This window comes from Stigmatopora nigra, chromosome 6, assembly GCF_051989575.1.
Source record: "Stigmatopora nigra isolate UIUO_SnigA chromosome 6, RoL_Snig_1.1, whole genome shotgun sequence".
NCBI lineage: Eukaryota > Metazoa > Chordata > Actinopteri > Syngnathiformes > Syngnathidae > Stigmatopora > Stigmatopora nigra.
The window spans coordinates 4,748,301-4,766,775 of record NC_135513.1 but is presented as its reverse complement, the minus strand read 5'-3'; the positions used below and the strand labels follow the sequence as shown (position 1 = coordinate 4,766,775).

The 18,475-nt window shown below is 37.8% G+C and overlaps 2 protein-coding genes across 4 annotated transcripts; one reads left to right on the top strand and one right to left on the bottom strand.

Annotated features, from left to right (window-relative positions):
- Positions 1 to 311: 311 nt before the first annotated feature.
- On the bottom strand, positions 312 to 4,500 carry ankrd49 (ankyrin repeat domain 49). Of its 3 annotated transcripts, none has more exons than XM_077719163.1 (3): positions 4,212 to 4,500; positions 2,067 to 2,299; positions 312 to 1,069 (listed from the first exon to the last, which is right to left on the bottom strand). In XM_077719163.1, exons 2-3 carry the CDS (start codon positions 2,283 to 2,285, stop codon positions 593 to 595), a joined length of 696 nt encoding a protein of 231 aa, XP_077575289.1. In that variant the 5' UTR covers positions 2,286 to 2,299; positions 4,212 to 4,500; the 3' UTR covers positions 312 to 592. The 3 variants fall into 3 exon arrangements, with proteins under 3 accessions (XP_077575289.1, XP_077575291.1, XP_077575290.1); XM_077719165.1 differs by having other exon boundaries at positions 2,067 to 2,293; XM_077719164.1 differs by lacking the exon at positions 4,212 to 4,500 and adding an exon at positions 2,548 to 2,963.
- A 4,351-nt stretch (positions 4,501 to 8,851) lies between these two features.
- Positions 8,852 to 16,564, top strand: gpr83 (G protein-coupled receptor 83). Its single transcript, XM_077719162.1, has 4 exons — positions 8,852 to 9,362; positions 12,025 to 12,150; positions 13,795 to 13,928; positions 15,018 to 16,564. The coding sequence occupies exons 1-4, from the start codon at positions 8,916 to 8,918 to the stop codon at positions 15,721 to 15,723; spliced, it is 1,413 nt and encodes a 470-aa protein (XP_077575288.1). The 5' UTR covers positions 8,852 to 8,915; the 3' UTR covers positions 15,724 to 16,564.
- Positions 16,565 to 18,475: the final 1,911 nt, after the last annotated feature.

The window sequence follows — 18,475 nt, the reverse complement described above, 5'->3', positions numbered from 1 at the left end:
GAGTTTAACAGTGTTTACCTGTGTGGGTGGAATTCATCTGCACCCGCAAGCAGTTTCCTTCTTTGTCATGATAGCAAATTTTTAAATGATCATTTTGCACTCCCACAGAACATGCAAACTGCTCAGTTAAATTAAAATCCAACAGTGCTGGCTCTAGAGGTGAATGTGTAGTTCCCTTCAGAAAGAGTGAAAATCATCGTTAGTCTTATACGAGAGAAATTGTAAAATCTTAACGATTTTTAAGGCAATTTTAGGGGTGTGGCTTATACACGGAAGCGGCTAATATGCAAGAAAATTCATTAACATATGTATAAGTTCATTAATATGTACTGTCCCTTTTTATTAAATAAATTAAACTCAAACAGTGTTATATGCCACCAGGGATTGAACCCTCCACCCCATAACTTTGAGCCCAACTCGCTTACCACTCGGTTGGTGGGCTGCCAAGAATAATTTCATATTGTAAAAACAAGTGAAACCGTTTTAAATTAGAAGATTTTCAGCTTATGATGTCTGCCTTGAGATTTAAGCAACCATCTATTCAAAGGTCATAAAGGTCACCAGGTGTTGTCTGACCCGATAGAGAAAAACTTTATGGGCTGGGAAGCACACTGGCGCAATCTTCGACCATCTCAAAGAGGAAGTGATAGGGTCCGCTCCGTCTTGCCAGCTCATTGGCGCTTTCCCCACTGTTGCTACGAAGTCCAGATTTCAGGTGACGATGAGAGAGGAGCAGCTCCAAAGTGTGACGCCAGTCGCTTTTGGACGAGGTGCCGTGTGAGGCCGCTAAGTGCAGAGGAGTCAGGCCCCCATTGGTCTGCGCGTTGACGTCTGCGCCGTGATGCAGTAGCAAGGTCGCCGTGGCAACGTGTCCCCAGCGGCAAGCGCTGTGGAGGGGCGTCCAACCGTCCGCCGTGCGTGGGTTCACCCTCGATCCAGCGGCCAGCAAGGCGGCGGCCAAGTCCACGTGTCCGCTATAGGCCGCCCGGTGAATTGGGGTGTAAGAGTCCTCGTCGGAGCTGTGCACCAATGAGGGCTCTGCGGCTAGCAAGCGCTCCACGGTGGGCAACTGCAATGTAAATTGTATCGTCAGTAATGGACTATTAACTGTGATATGGCCATGTGATTCCTTTCAGAATAAGAAACTTACTGACTCTGTGGGCAAGTATATCTTGGCAATATATTTTATGGCATGTCTAGTCTACACTTTTCCCCCCATCAAGTCAATTTAGAAAAATTCAGGCATGGAATGGACACCGTAAACTCATTTATGTTTATTTATAGCGCTTGAGTGTAAAAATGTGCATCATAGAAGGCCAAAATTTCATTTTTTATCTGGGGAATGCAGCTTTTCTTATTGAATAAACTCTTTCCCCACTGTGCTCAAAAAGCTCTGAATTGAATAAACTTGCTGGTTTAAAATAATTGAATTTGAGACGCGCTATGACTGCTTTCAGCTCCTCACAAAGTGGCAAAATGGATAACACTTCCACCATAATGAGGTGGCTCCTTAATCATTTGCGCCAAATTGTCTCTTTGTTCCAAATTGTCATTTTAGAAAACCACATTTGTCCACATCTCAACTTTCTTCTTTTAATGTTTAAGTTCCAATATCTACTTACCAACATTAAAATATACCTGTAAATAATTGTTTTTGTCAGAATAATAAGTTAGGGGAAATGAAAGAATTACAAAACTGGTATAATATAGTATTTAAAAAATAATCATATACATGATTATTACTTTCAGCCACGAGAAACCTACATTTTTTTTAGTGTGTAAGGCCTATCATTAAAAACAGCTGGATGCATCATAATTAATCCTGCTTTAAGAAATGCTGGCCTCATTAAGATGCAATAAGATGCTTCAAATTAAGACGAAAGCCTTTCAAAAAGAGCAAAATCGGGAAAATAATTTAACAGAAGGACGCCAACATTCTTCTACAAAGACTTTCTCATTAGAAACTATTTCTATAGACTCATAGAACAGCTCAGAATAGAACATTTGGGACTCTCCTGAGGTTTGTCCACATTTCAAATGTAAAAAGCCCAATTGTGTACACTTACACGATTGTGTTCTGCAGCCCAAAGAATAAGATCAGCTGGTTTGTCTTTTAGAGCATCTTCTTTTTGCAAGTACCATTCTTCTCCGTGTCCCTCATCTTCATCATCCTCTTTTCCTTCTTCATCCTTACTTTCTGTCCAAAGGCTGCTAGCCCCTCGAGGAATCATGTGACCATGTGTATTTAAAAGCTCCAGTTGGTCAAAATCCTCCGAAAATTCCATGTTGAAGTCTCTGTCTGTCCAAGGAGCCACAAAAAAAAAAAAAAAAACAATAAGAGACACTGTGAAAAACTCCTAATTTTTTTCCAATGCTTGTTTTCATTAGGAAAAAAAAAGCAGAATTATTTAGGCTTTTGTTTTATTTTTTTACTGCCATTTTGGCCATTGTGTGAATTACAACTTCATATAAGGTTCAATGTAAGTATTTCCTAGTCAGATATTTGTATTTCTTTCTTCTTATTTAATGTCGATGACAGTGAGTCACCTGTAAAATTCCACGGCGTAGATGTGGAGAATGGAACAACCTAATTTTCAAGCATTAAAAATAGCAAACCCGAGACACTGAAGGAGCCGCATAATAATAATGGGCAAGTACTGGATTTTAAGTATTTGTGACAATTCCTTGTGTTCCTCATATGCCCGGAGTAATGGGTAGGAGGATGGCAAGATAAAAAGCTTTTATCTTCTAAAAGAAAAACATCAAGGCTTTTGACTATGTAATTATTACACCAAATTGTGAAATGCTAGAAGTCGCACAGACAGTTAAAGCCTTTATTTAAAAAAAAATACTTTGATTTTTGCCAGTGATTGCTAGAAGTCGCATAAAGACAGTTAAAGCCTTTATTATAACACACATGCTTTGATTTTGCCTGTGATTGATGTTTAAAAATCCTCCATTTTGGAAGTCGCCTGAAAAAAGAAAGTTTTTTGCCAAAATAAAAAGTCTTACTTATTAAATCTAAGGGCTTTGTTTCCATTCATTAAAGACATTTTTGCACTCATTTTTATGATGGCTGCAACCTTACACTCAGGTGTTTTATTGTGGTATTTTTTTGTATTGTTTATTGAAAAAACAAGGTCATTTTTTTTACTAACTTGAAAAGCCCTTTCAGAACGTGTTTTCTTCCAAGTTGGGATGCAAAAACAGAATACACATATTTAATGTTCAAATTGATGACATTTATTGTTTTTAACTGTTAATTGCATTCACTTTTTATTTCAAATTTTACAACTGCGTCAAAAACAAAAGTGGGACACAGAAAGGCTCTTGTTTATCTCTTTGTTACAACACTTTTTAAAAAAATATTCAGTCCTATGTTTAGGAACTGAAAATACTAAATGCTAACGTATTGTAGGGGGAATTATTTTCCAATTTTGAACTCCATGCCCCAAATTTTATTAGAATTCAGGTTGTATTTTAACAAGTTTAACACTTTACAGCAACTTTTTTGTTTCTATGGGAATCACATGATCGCTCCGGACTGGTCCGGAGTCAGCTCACTCTGCTCTATATATCCTTGAATTCTATGAAAAGAAAGTAGAAACGTTGTTAAAGTAGAAAAAAAAATCCAGAGTCAACTATTGCAACTCAGCGGCCAGGTGGCGTTTTGACAAAGAGAGCCATAAACAATTAATATGATCAAATGTTATTCCTTGAAAACCATATTAAGAACACAATGATCCTATTGGTTCTCACCAGCGGTTTCCATTTTTTCTCTCACAGGTTACCAGAGAGCCTTATCCACCCATCAAAAGAGCCACATATGGCTCCTGAGCCATAGGTTCCCTACCCCTGTTGTAATTCCTGCTATTTTGTAAGTATTATTGTTTTTTGTTTTGGAATATAGGACCACTTGAGTGTCAAATGATCAATACATAATAGAATAATGCTGCACGTGTACAGAACATAAAAATAATTGTAAACAATGCTGGACATCCAATCGGTGTCAATCAGGTGTCACATGACCCAGAATCGGTAGTCAGGCCTACTGTTCTTCACATTTTAACATTTTAAACATCCCCGATTAATTGTGGGTACAATTAAAGGACTTTTCAAGTGTATTTCATCCACGTATCAAGATTTATTCGTCTTGATCGTGACAGGATGACGCGAGGAATCACCAAATACGAAATCAAACGTCCACATACCTTATTCTGATGATTGATTGCTGCAACTGCAAATGGTGATGGACTATTTGATAGATTAATTCATTTTAGCATTAGTTACAAATGGAAATTCATTCATCTTTCGCACCACTGATCCTTAATATTTTCAACACCTCTATATTCTAATCTCTTGTACGCCACAGGCTATAAAAAAAAACCATTTCATTCCCTTAAGAGTTCATTAAAAATCCGCCTTGTGGGTGCTTTAAAGCCGGGTAGTAGTTGTCAATATGACATTTGTGCTTTTATGTCTTCGCATGCGCAACAAGGCGGATATGTACGGCAACAACTGTGAGACAAAAATATTTGCATTTTTCAACGTGTCCGCGTGTGAGCAGAATTTTGACACTTGAAAGCTTTCAAAGAGCAATTGACTGTTTTGATTCATCATAATATATTTATATATATATTATCCTTTATCATTCTTCACAAGGGTCACTGGGGGGTGCTGGATCCTATCCCGTTGGACACCCTGAATTGGGGGCCAGCCAGTCAGCTATTTACACTCACACTCATACTTAGGGGCAATTTAGTGTTCAGCCAACCTTAATTGCATGTTTTGGGGATGTGGGATGACACCTAGAATACCCAGAGAAAAGCCACACGGCTCCGGGAAGTTGGAGTCTATCCCAGCTGACTTTGGGACACCCTGAATTGGTGGCCAGCCAATCACAGGGCACAATACATGTGAAAAGAGTACGAAAAATGAATTCTGAGTTCTTATTCTTATTATAAAGGAGTATATCGTGTTTGGCCAAAAATGTACTGGTCTGACCCAAGATAACAAAAATTGCCATTGTTTGCGACGCGAAATGAGATTGGCACTCCTGATATAAATGTTTGACTACCATCTTCTCAGTTCTGAAGAAAATACCTTTGCTATATTATTAATTTGAGTTTGAGAACCAACCAGCCAAGGGTTGTGACAACTATAATTATTTCATATGTTGTCTATGACTCATATAGAATGTTCAATTCCAAATATGATCCGACGTGTTTGGCCACAAAACCAATTTAAAAATGATTGTTCATTATTGGTTTATATTGAGATGACATCACCCAACAAATGATTTTTTTTATTAAAGGCTAATCATATTATTGAAGGCCTATTAATGTTTCGCTTTCATTTATATGAGTCAGTTTTTTCAATTTTTTTTTCTTATTCCACCCACCAAATTGGACAAATAAGAAGATTGATTGCGTTAAGAATGGCATCGGGCATAAAATCTAACTAATATATTTCTTAATTCAGCGACATTTCATAAAAAAAAATTGACTGTCAATAGTACAGTAAACTGACAAGGCTGTAAAATTTCAATATTGTTTTGGACTGAGCACAACATAAATGCAATTTTTTTTTCCAAAAACAACTAATAATTAATACAAATTGTGAATATCATAAATACATATTTTCTTTTTAACTTTAGAAAGTCCCAAATCCAGGGCCAGTACTTTGTCAGAGTAAAAAACAACAAAAAAGACTGAAAATGATAGTGGACAGATTATTCTGTTCTGGCCTACATTGCACAATTATTTTCAAAGATTTTTTTTCCTTATTACAGATAATCACAGGTTTTAGAGAAAATGGTTCTTAAACAACGCTCTGTACTACAAAGACCAAAAACGTGATAGTTTAGCCAAGCATTTACGCAGTATTTACCTGAGCTGGCAATTACACAAAAAGCCCTATACTATTAAACTATTGATTTAAAAATGCTTTTAAACACCATTTAAAAAGGTAGATGGGGAAAAAAGTGATTTTTTTATGTTTTAATCTCTGCACAAGTCAGTGTCACATAGTCAATAAACACGCTGGCTTGAAAATTAAATCTAAAATAAATGCCATTTGCTTAAAGTCATTTTAGATTTTGATGAGCTTCCACAAAACAAATAAAAGTGTCTGTGATTGAACTTCCAATTTGCCTCACATATAAAAGTACCATACTATCAGTCTGTCATACCTGCATTTTTATTATAATATTTTTTTTTGTAAAACGACATTTAACACAAGCTCAATGACATTGCTTTATATAACGTGCAAGGCATGATTGAGAAATGGAAACACAAAGAAAATACTACACAAAAGTCACATTAAACTATTAAGAGAATTCCAAAAATTACATAAATGAAGAAGTGGCTTAACTTTTTGGTATTTCAATGATAATAATTTCAAAGAGTAAACTGTTTAAGCACACTTCAGACCTTGAGGTCATTTCTTCCAGAGGCGAGGAGAATAATTATTGAATGCTGCCTCAGGCTGCTTAGCTCTAGTTCCTTGGAGACACCACAGATGGGTTCAAGATGACTATTAGGGGCCTAAATCCTTTGCAGGGGTCCATTATAAATATTTATTGACCTGCTGTTGGGTATTACCCTGACAGTGGTCAACAGGCTGACCAGGAAAATAGGTGGACTCGCTGGTATTGGTGAAAAATACTGTGATGGCTAAGGTTATGACAAAGATAAGGAGTCAAGCCAAGCACGTTGCAGTTCGCATTGACTGGAAACGTGATGATTTTCACACTACTCAAGAGTCCCTGCAGAGTCTGCTATATTGCTTTCAGACAACCAGAGGAAAATTGGTAGAGCAGGTGGAGGAAAAAAAAAAGGAATACCATGATGATGTGATATGGGAATGGCTCTTTTAACCCGTACGACATCTGGTCAGAAATTATTCTTTCTTTGCAATCATTGGCAGTTGGGAGGGATAATATAAATGATGGTGGACAGTGAAGCTGTATTCTAAATTAAAAGCTACAATAGTGGAAATGCCGGTAAAGAAAATCAGTGCTTCTTTAGAAAAGTAATGCATTAGAGCTTTGGCATTATCTAATATTTCAAAATGTAGAAATATTCATAAGTTTAGTGTGTTATGAATGATTGAGAAGTGTGTAAAAGGCCAATAGGTCATTTTGTCAACTGTTTAGGTCACATGTGTCAAAGTGGCGGCCCAGGGGTCAAATCTAGCCCGCTGCATCATTTTGTGTGGCCCGGGAAAGTAAATCATGAATACCGACTTTCTGTTTTAGGATCAAATTAAAATGAAGAGTATATATGTATATTACATTTCCTGATTTTCCCATTTTTAAATCAATAATTGATTTTTTTTAATCAATTTTTTCTGTTTTTAGTTCAAAAATCATTTTGTAAAATCTAAAAATATATAGATAAGCTAAAATTAGCATTGTTTTAGATCTCTAAAATACTGAGTATTCAGGGCTTTTAATCCATTTATAAGAAAAAAAATCTAAATATTATATCTAAAATAGTCCGGCACACGTGAAATCAAGTTGACGTTAAAGCGGCTTGCGAGTCTGACACCCTTGGTTTAGGTCATAGTGTCACAAGTTTATAACAGACTAAACAATTGAACCTTGTAAAAAGTATTCACACAAAATCATAACAGTTGAAACTGTGCACAAAAAGCCCTCTTTGTAACAACAACAAATACACACTGGCCAGACTTAGTGAATGATTTGCTTTTTTCTTATTACTATCCACCCCAAATTGATTCCAATCTGTTTTATTTATATATTTAACTTTTTTCTTACTTATTTAATTTCCTCTCAAGTTAGTTATGTTTTATTCATCCCTTTTTAAAATGTTCAGCTTTGTTATTGAAATGAAAGTGTTTTTCCCCTGAACTGAATCTATCATTGAATTCTTTCATTTTATTTAAAGACCCACTATCACCGCTTTTACACACCAGTATTGAAGTATTTTACAAAGCAGAAGACACTGTGTTGCGGCTCAGTGAAGTCCAATCAATCAAATTCAGAAAAGAGACTCCTTGATGTAATCATGTGACTTCAATTTAATTTAGTACATATTTTTTATTATGGTCCATCCCAAAATTTCTGCAGGCATCACCATTCTACTATTCCCTTCTCAGATTGCATGTCCAATTGAGGCCACAAAATAATGTCCCCTGATCTGCGAGTTGAATACACCTATCCAGACAATTTAAGAAGAAAAAAACAACATCATTTGTGCATGAAAGACAGCATAAAACAACATAAGATGTCTTAGAATTGACCAAAATCTCTTCTTCCAATTGCACAGCACTCCTTTAGTGCATATTATTTTGAGATTGTTTTCTTTTGATACCATTTACACACTGTCTATTTTTCAAAATGCATCTTTATTATAAGGTTTCTGACATGACGTGATAAAGTATTGTATTCTTCAAATTAAGTCTATTTGTTGACAAATGTGTTTATCTGGTACCTGCCACAAAACATGACCTTGGAATCAATACTAGCTGGATTCCTGATATAATGAAAACTTGGCTTGCCTTAGGCTACAATAAATTAACAGTAATAGTACAATACAGAAAGACAATATGAAATAATCACCTGTAACACTATATTTTGCATGGAATATGATTTAGTTTGATCAGCAAGTGAATTTATACTAGGAAATTGACTTCTAACTAGCCTAATTTCATTTCCCAATGAATATATTTTGTATAAATGAATATAAAACGATGTTATCTTCGAATTAATCTGGGACATCCACAAGATTGATCATAATAAACAAGGACTGCGTCTGACATTTACATTTGCGTCCTGTTGCGGCACGAGCCCGTGTGCGCATGCGTAACACTCCAGAAAAAAATCCGTCCCAACTTGTTGCGTCGTCTTCATCGGAGCGACGCATTTAATCCCCGCGGGTTCGAAAGCCAGGATGACGTGTTACTTTCTCACGATGAGGTGCGTGTGCTTGACAGCGATAGTTTGGTGCGCCAACGCACTCCAAAAAGTCAACGGAAGCATCCCGGAGGAAGAGGAGGAGGAGGAGGAGACGCGTTCTTACGCGGAACTTACGGCAAACAATTCGGCAAAGTTGGCCAATGGGACTTCGATGTATCTACTGTTGGACTTTAACGAAGCCGTGTTGGAGGACTGGCGCTCTTTGGCCAAAGGATACGGGAAACGGGGTGAGGAGTCGGGCGCCAAGGCGCTGCTGGTGGCCGCCTACTCCATCATCATCGTCATCTCCCTTTTCGGGAATACCATGGTGTGCCACGTGATCGTGAAAAACAAGCGCTCCCAGTCGGCCACCAGCGTGTTCATCATGAACCTGGCCGTGGCTGATGTTTTCATCACCGTGCTCAACACGCCTTTCACGCTGGTAGGCGCACGCGTGATGCCATTGCACTAAATCTGAACACTTTTGGGTGGAGCGAGTGCTTAGCGCGTCAGCCTCACAGCTCTGGGGTCCTGGGTTCAAATCCAGGTCACGAATACCTGTGTGGAGTTTGCATGTTCTTCCCGGGCTTGCGTGGGTTTCCTCTGGGTACTCCGGTTTCCTCCCACATCCCAAAAACATGCACGGTAGGCTGGTTGGACACTACATATGAGTGGTTAGTGTGTCGGCCTCACATTTCTGGGGTCAAGGGTTTGATCCCAGGTCGGTCCTCACTATCTGGAGTTTGCATGTTATCCCTGGGCTTTTCACGGTTTTTTTGGGGGGTACTCCAGTTTCCACCCACATTCCAAAAACATGCAAGGGTGTAGGGTGGTTGAATTAAATTAGTGTGAGCGTAAAAGGTTGTCGGTCTACTTGTGCTCTTCAATTGGCTGGCCACCGATTCAAGGTGCCACCTACCTGCTGCTTGTAGTTAGCCTATAGATAGGCTCCAGCATCCCCCGCGACCCTTGTGAGGATAAGCAGTTCAGAAGATGAATGAGTGATTTCCGTTATCTCAATATTTACCTATTTAGACTGTTGTTCTCCATTTGACTATTTATACTTTAACATATGTTTGGTCTTGGTTTTTGAACCAATAAAAAATGCGACTTATACTCCAGTGCTACTTATATAGTATTTTTTTTCCTGTTCTTTGGTTGGTATGACTTATAGCGCGAAAAATACAGTCATTAGAATGATCGTGAGTTCTTGATTAAAACATATTTACGCCATATTTGCTTTTTTGGGTTAAATGTCAAAAGTGTTAATGCTGATTTCAAAAATTGTAATTATGTTAAATGACACAACCCACTCAAGCTTAACTTGATGATGTCACGATTAATGAGTCTAGAATTTGGTCCTCTTGTGAAATGTCAAATCTTTTAACCGTCATACCTTATTTCCTTCAACTAGAAAGATGTTATTTTTATTATGTGGTATATAGGTCTTTTTTCCTATCTATCATTTAACTTGGATCCAAAGGGAATTTTTATAAGCTACAACATCTTTTCTCCATCTTGGCTTATGTTATACAGTTTATTGCTTGGTAAACGAAACTTTTGATTTATTCATGGAAATATGAGTCAACCGAAATTGAATATCAATCATTTCATGTAGAATCATATTTGAATTGAAGAATTGAATTTGAATATTACATCATTTGAATGGATAATGTTGAATTCAAATCATTATAATGGAAATTTAATCATTATTCATTCATTCATTCATTCATTCATTTTTTTAAATAATCCATATCCTCACACAGTTTGCAGGGGGTGCTGAAGCCTATCCTAGCTAATAGGCGGGGGATACCCTGAATTGGTGGCCAGCCAATAGCCGATTGGTTAGCAGGTCAGGCTCACAATTCTGGGGTTGAGTGTTCAATACCAAGTCAGTCGTCACTATGTAGAGTTTACATTCCCCACGGGCTTACGTGGTTTTTTCTAGGTACTCCAGTTTCCACCCACATCCCCAAAAGACTTGCATTGTAGTCTGATTAAGTACTCTAAATTCCCACTAGGTATCATTGTCTATTTCCTCGCGCCCTGCGATTGGCTGGCTACCAATTCAGGGTGTGCCTGTACTTAGCTGGGTTAGGCTCCAGCACCCCATGCGATCCTTGTGAGGATAAATGGTTCAGAAAATGAATGCCCCTTCTATTTACTTTAATATCAGTGGTCAGAAAGGGCTTTTTTCCCTTTGGTAAAACATTTGTTGTTGGCTCCTATTTCTCACTGAGTACATTTTCCGATCATAACTTCCATGCACTTTTATATATTACCGTTGCAAGGAATATATGCGGTGTAAATTCAATGTGTTTCCTTATGGAAGTGTTTGTCCTCAGTCTCCACTTTGAAAATGGTTTCATAATCCGTAAAATTGATTTTTTTCCATTTGTTTGGCTCTTATGCAAGTCTTTTTAGCGCCTCCTTTTTCAGCAATTGAAATAACATCACCACCTTGTTGTGTGCATTGTTGGATCAAGGAAATGTACACGTTAAAGGGCATTGTGCTATTGTTCCTTGCTAAAATGGGATAGCGACTGACTGGTAGCGGTGGGCCAAAAAGTAGTGACGACAATCGTGACGAAAACAATTTGTGTTTTGATTAAACCCCACCTCGAATAAAAACTGGCAAAAAAAATCAAACCAAAATAGTTTCTGCCAAAAACTCAATCATAACATTTTCAGCACTTCTTTGCAAAGACATTTCTTCCATTTAAAGAAAATCATCCAAAAGATTTTTGCAGAAATTTTTTCTATTCTAAATTTATAATAGTGTTCGTGAACGGTATTTGGCCTTTTACTCATAGAAACTCGTAAAAATCTCAATATGCATAGTCGTTCAACCTGAAGTACAAACACGGATAGATTAAATCCGTCATTCAAGTACTACACGGTTGACAACAGTAATCATAGAAAGCCTTCTGAATTGCTACTTGTAATAAAAACAATGGCCCCGCTATGGATAAACACAAGAGGAATTCTGTAGAATAATGTCAATGCATTTCAAATCCACCTTTTACTGATATGAATTTTCTACTCTATTTCTCTGTGTGTGTGTGTGTGTGTGTGTGGTGTGCCTTTCTCTCCCTCTCATACAGGTACGCTTTGTAAACAGCACATGGGTGTTTGGAAGGGCGATGTGTCACATCAGTCGATTTGTACAATATTGCTCCCTGCATGTGTCTACACTCACACTGACTGCAATCGCCATGGATCGACGACAGGTTAGCATGCACAGGCTGATGTCATACACTTTGGCAAGTACAATGTTACATCATGATGTTTTCATGTCATGTCAATTCAACCTGATACCTAAAAAATGTAGGATTTATTTGAAATGAGATTAATGATCGTTGACTAGGTAGTCCATTAATGCTGCTTGCTACCTTATTGTAAAGTGCATTGTATAAGTGAAGGCCTTTACACAGTAATGCACGTGTGTCAAAGTGGCGGCCCGGGGGCCAAATCTGGCCCGCTGCATCATTTTGTGTGGCCCGGGTAAGGAAATAATGACATGTATGTTACATTTCCTGATTTTCCCCCTTTGAAATCAATAATTGTAATTTTTTTAATCAATTTTTTTCTGGTTTTGGTTCAAAAATCATTTTGTAAAATCTAGAAATACATTAAAAAAAACGCTAAAATAAACAGGGCTTTTAATCCAGTTCTTTTAATTCATTTATTAAAAAAATATCTAAATATTATATCTAAAATGGTCCGGCTCACATAAAATCAAGTTGACGTTAAAGCGGCCACACTTTTTTGACAAAACGTAACTTTAACTTAAATGAACTTTGCTTACTATACACACAGTTAAAAATGAATGTAACCTTGTGCTACACCCAAGGCAACAGGGTTAATGTATTCCGTCACAGTTTTCGAGTCGGAACTAGCTGCTTTCCTGTGCTTTACAAATGAAAGTATTCCCAGTTCGTTTTTTTAAAGTTATCGACTTGCATTGAAGGTTTTGACTGGCCTCGAAATATCCCCTTTCTCGGCCGCTTGCTTTACTGTTGGGTTTATTCTGTATTACTATTATACATATATGTGTAGTAATTCATTTCTTTGTTAAATCATTAAAAGTCTCTCTATTGTTCGGCTCGAGGTCATAAAGATACGGATATCTGCCACTTCCATAACACTCGTGACGCACTTCGGGCTTCTTTATGTAATTCTGATATGATTGTTGGGTCAAATGAAGGCGTGATTGTTTTATCCCAAATGCCTTAAAGCCGTACGCAAAATACTGTTCGAGAGGATACTTTTGAAGATCTCCTCCCTTAAGGTTTCTTATCTGTGATCCAATCTATTTAATTAAATGTCAATAATTGAATAAGATGTCTTTCTGCAGTTATTGATAATTACCAAGGGTAATTATTAATGAACCTATCATTTACTTTCAAGTCCTCACAGATTCCGCTAACTGTTTCTCCGTTGTCAACATTGAAAGAAGCCCTTTCCTCTTGTCATGATAATCACAGTGTGTGAAATTTTATTTTTCAATTGAAACTTGCCATGACTCCTTGAAAAGTCAGCCAGCCTTTAAAAAAAAACATTTCCATGCCAGACAGTTACAAATTGCTCATTACCCGTTTGTGAATTTTGCAGACCATTCTGACAAAAGTCCCCGCGGACATTATGCCTTCCTTCTCAGAGCGAGGTCGACGTGCGTTCTAAAATGTATTTGGTTTTGTTCGCTTTTCTATATCTCTCTTGACTAGAAATGTATTCCATGTAGAATCGGTTCAACCTTGTGTTGTATTGTCACTATAGTATGGATGTTTTATCACTTTAGGATTGATAGTATATGAAGAATTCCCATGAGATTCATTCAATAACCTAATCTGTCTGCCTTTGAATCCCGTCAGTTGATCTTACATCCTTTAAGACCACGAATGTCGCTGACTCAGGGCAGTGTTTGGGTGGCTGTCATCTGGATCATGGCCACCTGCTTCTCCCTTCCACATGCCATCAACCAAAAACTCTTGACTTTCAGGTTCAGGTAAATGAAACACTCTCGCAAAAACACATTGACTGAAGTGTACCTTTGTATTAGTTGCACGCTGACATTTTAAAAATTCATTTTTAGTGAGGTAGCTTTACAGGTGAAATGGGGGAAAAAAGGAAAAATGAAATAAAAAAATGCCTTGCGAGCTTCAGGTTGATTTTTTTTTTTTTGCCATGACGGGAGGAAAAGTGCTTTAAAAAAAATAAAAAAATTAGATGTTAGCACACAAGCAAATCATATTTCATTCATTTTCATTTATTCATTCATTTATTTTCTTGAACCGCTTATTCTCCCGGAGAAGTTCCACACAAGCCCGGGAAGAACATGCAATTTTCAGCAATTTTGATTTATTGAAGTGCAAATCCGACATAATGCGCATTTAAGCTATCTTTTCAGAGATGTGACATTTGTCTTTTCACAAATAGTACAATTCAGATGAAGACACTGTATGGCAAAACTTTGAATATAAACATCTCTTATTTAATCATTTGTTACAAAGGACAATTTACAAATTAGTGATCACACTTTTTTTTCACAGTTGGATGAGCCTGCGACTCAGGTGTGACAAATTTGTTTTGTTTTTTCTTTTGTTTTCTTTTTCTTTCTCACATTGACAGCTGAAGGACACTCGAGGTGTGAATTCTGTTTCCATAAGTTACCATTTTGAAATGATACAAGACAGTTAATAGATTGCTGATTTTCCCTAATATAATCTTCATGATATTCATATAAACAGCTTTTATATTACTAGCAAAAACCACATTGTTTTGACTTTTTCTGAAAGGAAAGAATGGCTCACAACTCACTTGATACTTAGCAAAAACTCCACAAAATAATATATTACAGCCCTGGGGCTAAGCTTCCACATATAACTATTCATTTTCCAAAAATATCTTCATCGGCTTTGGAAACCTTCATATCAATTATACATGTTTTATCAGAGACAAAATTAGAATTCTGAGTCATATCAGACTTTTGTAGATCATCAGTAATGTTTTTCCCTATTTTTAAAACAGTTTGTAATTCAACAACTCAATATAAAAGTCTTAAATTCCACACTTCTTGTCTTTTCTCCCCCAAAAGCGAGGAAATTGAACGCAGCCTTTGCGTCCCGGACTTCCCCGAGCCATCGGACGTCTACTGGAAGTACACAGACCTCCTCACCTTCGTGCTCCTTTACATGCTGCCCCTCGTCATCATCACGGCGTCGTATACCACCGTAGCCCACCGACTCTGGCACCACAAGGCCATCGGCGACGCCACCACGGTTCAGCACGCCACCCAGAGGAGGAAACGGCGGCGTACGCTGGCCATGTTACTCATCGTGGTGGCCGTGTTTGCCATCTGTTGGTTCCCACTCAACTGCTACGTGGTGCTTCTATCCAGTGAGGCCATCCACTCCTCCAACGTCCTTTACTTTTGCTTTCACTGGCTGGCTATGAGCTCTACTTGCTATAACCCCTTCATTTACTGCTGTCTCAACCCCACCTTTCGCCAAGAGTTACGACTTCTCCTAAGGGTGTGCAAAAGGAGGCGCAGCGTGGCGGTGGAGTTAGAGCTGGGTGACCAACCGCCTGCCGCGCGCCCTCCTCGTAGGACTGCCTGGCCAGATAATGGCGCGGCGGCCGGTCAGGGTCAGGCTTTGCTCTTACCAGGCCAGCCTTCGTCTGAAAAGTGCCAGACTGGATCTGATAGCTCACGCCATTTTAAAGACACGCAAGCACTTTGCGTCGCCAGGCGGGTTCTCACTGGGCGAAGCGATATCCTGTCTGTCGAGCTGTGCTTGTGAGCTGACTAAGTGCATCCAGAGTGCAAATGGATGCCCTTTGATCACTTTTAAAGAGTTGCCAGAACCAAATTGAGTCTACTTGGAAAAAAAGTAATCGAAATCATATCAGGTGACCTTTTTCATAAAAGCCTTAAATGAGCACCTACTGACAAATTATAAAACTTAGAAGCCCATTCCAACCTTTTTATGGATTATTGTTACTTAGCAACATACACAGCAATCCTCAAACCTTTCTCCCATCTAGCTATAGTTAAAACACACAATGAATTATACGCTTCTTTTAAGTTTACTCTGGTACTAAATGAGGAATCCAAAATTCTATTATGGTCAGTACTGTGTAAGCATATCAAGTGAGCTACATCTTTCTCATTAGTTCAAGTCTCACAGGGTAGAACTGAGGTGAATCTAGGAAATCAGTCTGCCTCGTAAATCCAATCCAAACACTAATCACAAGTACACTGAAAAAGAAATGAATTATGTTACATATTCAAATTTTGCTCCAATGGAAATTCAACTTTGTATCTTCGACCCACAATTCTTTCTTATTAGTCCAGTGCGTTGTCTGTTTGTACTCTTGAGGTAGAGAGCCAACGGCACTTTCCTGCTCTAGCCTCCATACCTGGGCCCACGAAGAGAATTCCACCATATTCTCAAGCGTCTGAGTGATAAGACATTTTAACTGCCAAAGACTTGCTAGAAAAGAACTCCATTTTTGGAAGTAACGGAAAACATGCAATCCAAAACACTTTTGAATTTAGAAGATCTAAGATATATATGAGAGCCTTAGATGTGCTTCTCTCATTAAAGCCGTGTGCGGTGTGTGTTTGAATGCACCCCGAGACTCAGTTTTGTTCTTGTCTCAGTGTATCCCACAATCCTCCAAATTAGGAAACAAGCCCACGGCGTTGTGGGTACAAGGTCAAAATCCAACACCGACAAGGACTAGGAAGATGAAAAGTAACGAGCAAGGGCCGATTGAGGGAGAAAAAAAAAAATCAAAGCTCCACAGAGCTAAAACATCAATCTGCATAGCAGAAACTGGCTATTGGTGTTGGTGGTGAAGCTGCCTGAAAACTTCTGATCTCCATCAATCTAGGAGTGAATACATCCCATAAGTTTGTTACAACTTTGTCAGCAGAGGATTGCAGCCACCCAACAAAGGGAAAACAGTCTCTATAACTGGGAATATATATATATATATATATATATATATATATATATATTTTTTTTTTTTTTTTTTCTTGTACACCCTCAGATGGATGGCACCCTGGACAGTCGCCCACATTGCCCAAAGCAAAAACCTGCCCTGCACTACAACATTTTCATTTCAATCATGTGTCTTTGCTACTTGTTCAACCCAAAAGGGAGCCCAGAGGCCAGAAAGCTTTTAGATGGTTTTCTACAAAAAAAAACATGAAGGCGCTATTTATTCTGGAAAAAAATAATAATAATACATGCAAGGGCGTCCAAGTACCAAATTTCAAAAGCTGGAAAAGTCAAATGAACATCTAACAAAGCAGTTGAAAGACGAATTACCAGTAATTATATTAACAGGGTTGAGTATAAAAAGAAAAAAATGTAATTTACAAGATTAAAAGTGAAATATGACGGACATTAAACCCATTTTGAAATGTTACAGGTGATTTGCCTTGACATTTTTGCAAAGAAAAAAGTGCACTAAGCTAAAAAAAAAAAGAAAATCTCCAAATAATAGTCAAGGCTAAGAAGATCTGCTCAAAGGCAACTGCAAATAACTGACAAACTACTTTGATTTGTATCTTAATCAGGTCGCAACAGGTCACCAAGTTGAAGATGCAGTTTGACCTGCAGTATGTCGTGCTGACAAAGTGGTTAAAAGAAAATATTTCTCAACACCATCTTTCATCATCAAAAGGTTAGCCATGCACACAAGATGCAGAAATCCTTCTCTTATTATTATTTTTTTCAACTTCATATTGATGTCAAAACCCAACTTTTTTCATCCACATAGCACATAGTTATCAAATCTGTTTTCCTTTCTATTCTTCTAACATCTGCCCATCCATTAATCACATAAGTGGATGCCATTAGCCATTCCTTTTCAAAGAAAATAAGGTTGCCAATTTTTTTTAACACAAAATTCTTAAATCACACTATTGTGCGATGTTTAGTTGTTTAGTTTTTTTGTGCATTGAAAATGCATTTTAAACAAAAAGACAAATTTTGGGTCATTTTCTGATTACTTACCTTTTCCCCCTTTTACAGTAAATGAAGAAATTCAGTTTTTTATAAAATTTGATGGACGTGGCTTCATTTGCTTATTAATATTCAGTACAATTTATGGTTACGGGGGTGCTGGAGCCTACATGAGCTAACTACTATGGATAGAAAGGTTCTCACTCAAAAAAAACGTCCTCACAGCTCAAATGGTCGCCAAATCCGGAATATTTTATTCAACTGAAAGGCATCGGAGAGCAACTCTCAATATCCTGGAGACTTAAAATGTCTACTAGTGAGTGAACACATCTGTTCTGCAGTGTTTTCATTTAGCTTAATTTAATTCATGGCATTGCTTCTCAAGCATGACTTCCTCATGTATACCTTTGAGAAATTAAGACTTCTTTACATATCAAGTCTCCTGCATGTATCGCAACCATATGGGGTGCAATTAAAACATCTCTGATAGAGGCAAGACAGAGATTAACATTTTTTTTATACCATTTGTATGCTGTTCTTGGGGAAGCAAATGCTTTCGGACATAATTACCAAGTCA